Raw genomic sequence first — 9,895 nt, 5'->3', positions numbered from 1 at the left:
CAACAACCAAAAAAAAAAACCAGTCAAATATGATTGAAATGACTTAACAACAACAAAGAGCCCTAGAAATCAGGAGACCTAGGCTCTGACACTAACCAGCTTTGACCTTCTGTTAAGCCTGTACAGCAAACATCCCTTCTGTTTTATCTCCTTTTATAAAGTGAGAGGGGTCTCTAGAAAGGGACTCATTCAGTTATTTCAGGGGACCAGGTAATATAACTTGGGGTCCATCAGAGCATGTTCAAAACTGCAGGTTCTCCTTCTTTGGACCATGCACACTTGAGGACTTTGGGAATGATGCCTCTGCCTGTTTCCGGTGACTCACTCCTGAAGAACACTTTGGAGGATGATGATGAGGCCATCTTCTAATTGGCAGGAAGCAATGATGACTCAATGAACCTTTAAGAAGAGTGACTCCACCCCAGCTCTCTTCTCTGGATTCTCTCCATGTGGCAAGAAGTTTTCCCAGGGAAGGAGGCCCTTTCCCTCTAATCCAGCAGAAATGAGAAACAGCGGAGAATGTAGCTCTTAAAGCATGTACCCTGTCCAGGCAAAACCTGAGCCTGGATGTTGGGTTACTGCTTCTATGTTTCTTTGCCTGATCCTAGTTGACTGAACACTTGACATTCCATCTTGGGATGGATCAGGCCTGTGATCTAGCAGTCCTGGGATCCACTGGGTAGGGCTAAGTCATGGCAGAGGAAGTTTCTGCATTAGAGAACATGACCACTGACAAGGAAAGAAGCCCAAGCCAGCCTGGCCAACATGGATTTTGAGAGGTCTCAGGCTGAAGCACAGCAATGTCTATTCAATAGTCCCATAAACTACTTTAGATTCTTATGTGATTTAAAATCACTCTCCCAGAAGAGAACAGCAGTTATTATTTTCAACTGATATTTTATTTTTCCTATTACATGTTATAAAAGTTTTTCAACATTCATCCACATGTGTAAACATATTTTTAAGTTATGTAATTTCCAACTCCCTTTCCACCCTCCTCCCCTCAATGGTGAACAATCCGGGGAACATTGTACATACACACTTGTGTTTTTAGCATGTTTACAGATTAGTCATTTTCTATAAGAGGAATTAGGTTTAACGGAAAAGAAAAAAACCATGAGATAGGAAAAAAATTTTTAAAAAGTGAATGTAGGGTTTTATTTTTCTTCCTCTGGATGTGGATAGCATTGTCCATAGCAGGTCTCCTAGGGTTGTCCTAGCTCCATGAACTGCATCCTTCAAGGCTGATCAACTCACAAAGTTGTTAATGTGAGCAATGTTCTCTTGGTTCTGCTTTCTTTGCTCAGCATCCTTTTCTGTAAGCTGTTTCATGATTTTCTAATCTGACCATTTCTGGTTTCTTAGAGAGTAGCATTCCATAAAATTCATACACCATAACTTGTTCAGTCATTGAGGCATCCCCTCAATTTTCAATTCTTTGCCACTTCAAAAAGAGCTGCTATGAATATTTTACAACTTTCCCCATTTTTTATTTCTTCTAGATATAGTCTAATATTGTTATTGCTGGGTCAAAGGATATGATCAGTTTTATTGCTTTTTTGGGGGCATAGTTCCATTCTAGAGAATGCACAGATCAGTTCACAGCTCCACACCACCTATACACTAATGTCCCAGTTCTCACACAACCTCTCCAATTTGATTGCTTTCCCTTTTTTGTCATCTTAGTCACTCTAACAGCAGTTGTTGACACTTGTTTTGTCAGCTTAAATTTTTTGATGAGAACCTTTTGTGTTAAGCATTTAAGTATATGGGAAAATATCTATCTCATACCTGATTTAAATTGTAATTGAGTATCTTTTACTCTTCGCACAAGAGTACCAAGGGAATTTATTGAGCTGAGCAGCACGAAAGTGGAGTCTAAACCCTCTCCTTTATAGGTCAACCTCTTTCCAGTCTCTAGGACTGCACACATATGGGGATCCAGAGAACATAGGACACTTAATGGAATGGAAAGGGAATGGAAACAGTGCCCCAGGGCTTTGGCAGAACAGCAGTTTTCATTGTTATAGTAGGAACATGGGGTTGTCAAGGAAACTGTGTTCAGAACCACTGCAGCAAGGAGACACAGGCCCCCACCCAAAAAGACAACATCCGGTGACTTAGGCTAGAAATGAATGACTGGGGATACTGTAAGAGTATCTATTTTTAGCTAGAAGGGAAGCACCAGGACTTGTACAGCCTTGCTTCGGTGTATGTGTGTCTGCTCTGAATAACCCTGCTAATGTCCTCCCTGACCTTGGTGGCTGGTAGGGCTGAAGGGTCCAGGAGGCTCCCCTTCTCTTTTGCTCCTGTCTGGTATTGCCCAAACTTGCATCCAGACAAACCTATGTTAGAGGGAAAGGTTGAGGAATGGAATTAGAAATTCCTACCATTTTCACCCCTTAGGCTCCAGGCAACAGATAAAATAAACAGCAAAATAAAGAGAACGAATGCTCCAAATCTGCTGACTCCGTTAATTCTGCAGGTGAATTCCAGGCTTACTGGAAAATGGGTATGAGAGGTAAATTCAACAACCAAAAGTGTGTACTTCCCTTTATTGTAGATACACATTGCTTCAGATACACAGGTTATCTTAGGCATTTCCCTTGGGAAATTATATGTGTGTGCCAGTTGGAACAACCATCCACCTCTTGGGACACATTTGCCACAGTAGGGTGGACTTCTTACCCAATCCCAGGACAGCCCAGTCCCCAGAGGCCCATGCTAGCCGGTGAGAATGGTGTCTGTTTGATTTTGGGCAAGGCTGAGAGAAAAACTCAGAATTGTGCTACAGCAACAGGGATGAAAATAGCTGGTGGGAACCCAACCTTTCCAAAGCAAATACTCTGAGTGCCCAAAATGGATTGCTGTGGTCAGGACCCAAGGGGAGGGAGATGGGGAGGTTACCTCTGGCTGCCCCTGCCCAGAATTGCGGCTGGAAAGAACAGAGACAGGTGGGATGGCAAAGAAATTTCCCCTCTCTTTTCCAGGTCCCTTATTTTCCTGAAGGAACACTTTAGGGCTGTAGTTTTCCTCTTTTCTGCTCTAAGGACAGGCTCACCAGATAGGACTCAGCTCCCTTCCCTCCCTCTTCCTTCCTGCTAAGCATAGTATATGTTAGTAATCTTGATCAAAATTCCACTCGGGAAGGCAACAAAGAACAGAGTTGTGGGAATCAGGAACATTGTTGCAGGGAAGGAAGGGGGAAAGCAGAAAATAATTTGACAAGGGAAGTTTAGTCTCTCAGGATTACTTCTGCCTTAAGTTGAAGACTCCCACAGTGATAAGGGAATAAGAGTAGACAAGATCACTTTGGAGAGTTAGATATGACTTGGCAGGCTGGCCAATCCCTGCCTGACTCTGGTTCTGCCTAATAGACACACGGTTTGCATGATGCTAGCCACCTAATGTCCCAAGGGAGACTGTCAGTGGAGGTGGTGAGGAAGAGAGAAGGGTAAGGACAGGAACTCTCACTGAACCTGCCTCCAGGGGTGGGGATGGGTATAAGTTGCATTAAATAAAACAATGGCAATATTCCTGGGGTATCCCCAGGGAGTGCTCAGAGCTTCCTCCTAGAAATGAAAGGAGGGGAGGCCTTCCTTCCCAGCATCACCTCCTCTTTAAAACAGAGATACAAGACTTCTTGAGGGGCCCAATCTGCAAGTGTGCATCCACACTCTCCAAAAAGAAAGCTGGCTTGAGCCTGTGAGTGAACAGGTTGGGAAAGCAACTGTCCAGCCTGCTCTGGAAGGGGTTCGAGGTGGGAGAAGGGGACCCACCTCGGCGAGGCTTAGAGGCCCGCAGCTTCTGCAAGAGGCTCACTTTCCCATCCCTCACGGCATAGAAAGCCAGTGCCCGGTCAGCATATTCCAGGCAGACCCCTAAGGTGGGGCAGAAGGGGTGAGGAAGGTTTGCCTCCAGCCCGTAAAACCAGACAGAAAAGTTTCGGCCATTCCATTGCAGGCAGCAAGAATAGCCATTTCGGCCAAGCCGACCTCGGTCGTAGGGCTCTCTGGGAGAGAAGTCCTCTGCCATGACACCCACGCTGACCCATCCCTCGATGATCTCCACCTCCCAGTAGTAGGTTCCTCGGTCCATAATGCCCTCTCCCAGCACCTGCTCACAGTGGGTGAAGCGCATGGGAGACTCGGGGTAGCTGATGGGGCAAAGCACCCTCTTCACTCCCTTTGTTCCAAACAGCTGCAGGAACTTATCTGCTGTATCACTGTCCAGGTCTACAATGAAGGCAACTGACCCCCAGGAGAGAAAGAGAGAGGCAGAATCAGGTTTCCCTCTTCCAATATAGCAGGGATTCAATCTCCCATTCCCATTCCCACCTTCCAAATACATGAGGAATACAGGTTATCTCTAACTCTCTCAACACCTTATAATGGACAGGAATCTATTCAAAATAAGAAACCCACTGAAAGTAAGATCAGGGTTTGGGAACCCTGGTAGCCTAACTCCAGGGTCCTAGGGCTGATTCTTTTACAGCTTTCTATCAGGGGCATGCTTCTGGGACCAGCCCGAGGGAGCAAGAAAGACCTATGAGTAATAAATACCCAAACAACCCTATTAGATTGGCTATGGACAATGCTGTCCTAACCAGAGGAAGAAAAAACAAAGCAAAACAAAAAATCCTTCAGAATCTGATGAACATTACATTCACATTTTAAAAAATTTCTCTTATACATTTCTTTCCTTTAATCCTAATTCCTCATACAAAAAATGACTAATCTGTAAACATGTTTAACACAAATGTGTATGTACAATGTTCACCTGACTGTTCACCACTGAGGGGAGGGGTGGGTGGGAAGGCAGAAGGAAATTGTGTAACTTAAAATATACGTATGCATATGGAGGAAGGTTGAAAAACTTTCATTACATGTATTTGGAAAAAAAGAAAATATCAATTAAAAACAAAATGAATAAATGCTCAAGGGGTCTCAAGTCAGGCAAATACTCACACTTAAGAAAGTAGTCTCTTGACTCCTCACACTCCAGACCATTGGTACTGTCGGGATCTTGCGATTCTGCCTCAGCTACAGGAAAAAGAATATAAAGGGTTTGGTTCAAGGCAATGTAGAGGATGGTGGGGAAATGGTTTGTGTAGACAGCCCCTAAAATACCGTTTTAGTCAAGACTGACTAGCCCACAAAGGAACCAAAATCCAGAGTGGTTACATTTACAGCTCATTAACTGTAGGCAAATGATTGCTCAGCTGGCTGATTGTTTTGTCTGTCTGACTGATGCACAACCAAGCACCAAGAAAAGGATTATTAATTAAATACTCTTTCTACACTGGAGAGGGTAGACTGTTCCCTTCCTGAGCCACTTCTAGAGGTTATCTATTTGATATTGAGAGGAAAGGAAGAAAGAAGGAAGGGAAGGAGAAAGGGAGGTAAGAACAAGAAATGTAAAGAATTCTGGATCTGAATTCAAATTCTGACACTGCTGCTCAATACTTCTGTGACCTCAAGTCAATTACTTTCACTTCTCATGACCTCAGTTTATTCAACTGTAAAATGAAAGAGTTGAACTAAAGGCAGCTAGAGAGTGTGTTCACTAGAGTCAGGAAGATCTGAGTTAAAATCCTTCCTAATCATGTTTCCCTGGGTAAGTCACTTAACATCTCTTGACTTTGGGCTTTCCTATCTTTCCCTCACCAGGTTGTAGTATGGATCAAATGGGATATATCATACATAAAACACTTTGCAAATCTTAAAGTGTTTTATATAATGCTATATAAAACGCTTGGTTATTGTTATTATTATTATTACATTTTAAATATATCCTTTAATTCTGTAATCATTCTATAAACTTAGCAGATGAAGTGGCCTTGTTGGGTTATATCAGCAATCGTGCTCCCCCTGCCCAAACATCTATGAAAAATACCAAAGGGCTGGGGGCCAAAGAGTTAGGATTAGGGATGGCTTATGACACCCTGTCTCATTTACAAATGAAATCCCAGCTTTTATGTTTTAGCTTTTTTGCTTCTATCTACCTCTCTTCTCACCTTCTTCCTTCGCCCAAAGGCTCAGACTGTCTCTGAGGCAAGACAGGCTAGGACTATGCCTTCTTGCTACCAAAGAAGAGGTTTTTTTTTTAACTAATCTTTATTTCTACCCCCATCCAGTCCCTCCTTAGGGGGTGGGTCCCCATCCTATCATCAGCCAGGGATAATGTTCCAAGTGTAGCCATGGTGCTGGCCCCACCCTGTACCAGAAAGTTTCCAGCCTCAGTTTCTGGGTGGGCACCAAGGACTGGAGGGGAGAGAGATGAATCACCTTGGAGGCAAGGATGAGTAATGAGTCACCTTGGAGGAAAGACTCTCACCTTCCAAACCCAGCTTCTGTGAGTTGTCTGTATTCCTGCTCATCCCCTGTAGAAACTCCCACTGGTTAGTACAGGCCAAAGTCAGGAGGTCTCTAACAGCTTTCACGGCTTGAGATGACTTGGTAAAACTCAGTTCTTTTGGGGGACCTGGCCCAGGTCCATCCCCTTCTTCCAGTGCCAACTTCAGTGCCAGAAGCTCCTATACCAGGATAGAATGCCAGTTACAGTGGTTAAGGCTCTGCTTTCCACAACCCCTCCCTTGCCCAATCCTCTCACAACTAAGATAGATCAGTCTTTACCAAGAAACTGGGCACAGCCCCAAATGCCAGGTCATTGGGTCCAGTTTCCAGGGACATTTAGTTCTAGAGCTTTCTACTCAAAGCCCATATTCCTGTCTGAAGTCTCTTACCCTTTCCACAGAGAATGGTAACAGTAAGTAGAAATTACTCCACAGTTCACTCTACTTAGAATAATACTTCCTCAGGCCCTGTTTCTTCCCAGAAGTACCATTCCTTATTTCAGACCTGCCCCTCCTCACCTGGAGAAAACTAATGGAGTCGATTTCAGGACCCTGACTCAGGTTCTGTCGGGCCGAGCTCAATCGGGCTCTCTGCTCCTCCTGCTGTCGCAACTCCCCTTGGGCCCGGCTTAGCATGGCAGCCTCCCCTTCAGCAATGAAGCCCATCACTTCAGACTGGAAGCCCTGAAGCGTACCTATTGCCTCTGTGAACATTTGGCTCACCTTTTCCCGCTCAGTCAGTGCTGCACTCTGTACAGATTAGGAGATCAGAGAGGGGAAGCAGAAGAGAAAAGTTCATCTTTGGTTCAATTTCTCTAAATTAGAGCTGTCCCAAGGCAGCTAGGTGGACAGAGCATCAGCTCTGGAGTCAGAACGGACTTGAGTTCAAACCTGGTCTCAGATACTTATTAGCTGTGTGACCCTGGGTAGGTCACAACCCCAATTGTCTCAAAAAAAATTAGACTTGGGGGTAGCTAGGTGGCACAGTGGATAGGGCACTGTTACGACATGAGTTCAAAAAAAAAATGCAGTGATTTCTACCATGATGTGGTATCAACACTGAAGATGGTGATACAGAACCTAGACTGCCACTCAATTGGCATGGACAGAGGTAGAGGATTACAGTAGATCATTTCCAACTATGAAATTGTATTTTTAAAACTTGAACCCATCATTCCGCATAGAATAAAACAGAGAAAGGCACTCCTTGGGTAACTGCCCTGGATCAGATCTAGCTGAAAGGACTGATATCTGGGGGAAAATCTAAACCATTTATAGGAAGGGAGAAAAGGGGTTTGCTAGTTAATGCCTTGGTGCCAATCTACCGGTATTAATGGGTGAATCTCATTGTGGATATAATATTGTCAAATAAAGGAGAAAAGGATGGTGGTAATCCAAATCTCACATCCTTCTCTCCAGAATCTGAATGTCACAAGGGACTTGGGAATCTTACCTTGATGAGGGCCACTGTCCGTCTGGACTGTGCAATGCTGGCACCCAACTCATCCAAGCGGTCCTCTGCAGCACTCAGGACCTGGGGGCTCTCGGCCTAAGGTGGAGAGATAGAATCTGTGAGCTAGCAGACTCAGTCTTCCTGGAGTGGGGGGCACAGGTAAAGGTGTCTATGGCTAGCTGGGGGTAGTAGGGTAATTATAGAGGGAATCCAGTTCTGCTTCTGCTTAACAAGTTAGGTGGAATCATTCATTTATTACAGCTAGAGGAGAACTACTAGGAGTGTTCAAACTACCTTGTATGGGAACCCCTTGAAGAAATAAAGGATGTTTAGTCTGGAGAAGAGAAAACTGGGGAGTCCTCAAATGTTTCCTGTGATTTTAACGAATGTCATGTGGATGGGGAATTATTGCAAGTACAAAATGAAAACGAATAGATGAGAAGTGGATTTAGGCTCATCATTTAAAAAAATCAAAACCCAAATAACTTTCTAACCACCAGAATTATCCACAAGGGGGCGGCTAGGTGGCGCAGTGAATAGAGCACCGGCCTTGGAGTCAGGAGGACCTGGGTTCAAATACGGTTTCAGACACTTAGTAATTCCCTAGCCCTGTGGCCTTGGGCAAGCCACTTAACCCCGTGGCCCTGCAAAATCCCAACAAATTTTAAAAAAAGCAAAGGAGCATTCAGTGGTCAAGGCTGCCCATTTCTCCTGGCTGCTGACCAGGGGGCGGTGGAGGCGGGAGGCAGCAGCCTCGGGCCTAGGCCCCTCGGGGTACAGCCGGCGGGCTGTGGGGCGGGGGTTCGCGAGCCCACACTTGGCTCCAGAAGCCGGGGATCCCGGGCAAAGCCTGGGGCGGCGTGAGTCACTCCCTCCGGCCGCTCCGGGGAGGAGACGGAAAATCCCGCGGCTGAAGGCCAGGCCCGGGACCCGGCCCAGGACGGCCCAGGGCCGCTGCCAGCCAGGCACGTCCGTGCAGCCCGCGGGCTCGGGGGCCGCCTGCGGGCGCGGAGGGGGCAGAGGGCCGAAAGCGGGGCCCTTCCCGAGCTCCCCGCCGGGCGCCCTACCTCCTGCAGGGCCCGCTCCTGCTCCAGGGAGAGGAGCTCGTGGCCCTGGTGCTCCTGGGCGGCGCACACCTCGCACACGCAGACCCGCTCGGCTCGGCAGTAGCGCTCCAGGGGCCGCAGGTGCCGCGCGCACAGGCTCTCCTCCAGCCGGCGCAAGGGGGGCACCAGGCGGTGGCCGCGCAGGCCCGGGCTGCGCTCGTGGGGCCTCAGGTGGGCGGCGCAGAAGGAGGCCAGGCAGGACAGGCAGGAGCGGGCGGCCGGCAGGGCCGCGCCCTCGGGGCAGGCGTCGCAGCGCACGGGCTCCGCGCCCTCGGGCCAGGGCTCGGGGGCGCAGGGCGCCGAGGGCTCGGGGGCCGCGGGCTGGCCGGGGCCGGGCTGGCCGGGCCCGGGCTGGCGCAGCTGCAGCAGCTCGCACAGCGTGTGGTTCTTGCGCAGCTGCAGCCCGTCGGGGAAGGGCTCCTGGCACAGGGGGCAGCGGGCGCCGGCGCCCGAGCCCGCGGGGCCCCCGGGGCCTCGGTGCGGCCAGAGCGCCTCCAGGCAGGAGAGGCAGAAGTTGTGGCCGCACGGCAGCGTCACGGGCTCCCGAAGAGGCTCGAGGCAGATGGGGCAGCTGAAGGGGCCGCTCCCGTCCATGGCTCTCCGCGGGCTCCGCCTGCACTGCCCGGTCCGGCGGCCAGCGAGCGAGCGGGAGAGCGCGAGGGAAGGAGCGCGCGGCAGCGCCGCCCCGGCCCGGCCCGGCCCCCGCCCGCCCCACGGCCGCCCCGGCCCGGCCCCGGCCCGGCCCCCGCCCCACGGCCGCCCCGGCCCGGCCCCGGCCCGGCCCCCGCCCGCCCCCCCCGCCCGCCCGCCCCACGGCCGCCTCGGCCCGCCCCCTCCCCAGTCCCGCCTTCGGCCGCGGAGGCTGCCCCCGGGGCGTCCCGCCTGCCGGGCCTGGGGCCCGGACTCCGCAGCCCAGGAGCGCCGCGTCGGGCGGGCGGCCTCGGGCGCGCCTCCCCCGGGACTCTCTGGCACTGCCTCCAG

At 49.5% G+C, this 9,895-nt stretch overlaps 1 protein-coding gene across 1 annotated transcript; it reads right to left on the bottom strand.

The window, feature by feature from the left end:
- Positions 1–553: 553 nt before the first annotated feature.
- TRIM47 (tripartite motif containing 47) lies at positions 554–9,598 on the bottom strand. Its single transcript, XM_074224543.1, has 6 exons — positions 8,876–9,598; positions 7,809–7,904; positions 6,875–7,105; positions 6,337–6,535; positions 4,968–5,042; positions 554–4,250 (listed from the first exon to the last, which is right to left on the bottom strand). The coding sequence occupies exons 1-6, from the start codon at positions 9,506–9,508 to the stop codon at positions 3,610–3,612; spliced, it is 1,875 nt and encodes a 624-aa protein (XP_074080644.1). The 5' UTR covers positions 9,509–9,598; the 3' UTR covers positions 554–3,609.
- Positions 9,599–9,895: the final 297 nt, after the last annotated feature.

The sequence above is a fragment of the Macrotis lagotis genome, chromosome 2, assembly GCF_037893015.1.
Source record: "Macrotis lagotis isolate mMagLag1 chromosome 2, bilby.v1.9.chrom.fasta, whole genome shotgun sequence".
Lineage (NCBI taxonomy): Eukaryota > Metazoa > Chordata > Mammalia > Peramelemorphia > Peramelidae > Macrotis > Macrotis lagotis.
The sequence above is the reverse complement of the archived record's forward strand: the minus strand, read 5'-3'. Positions and strand labels throughout refer to the sequence as shown.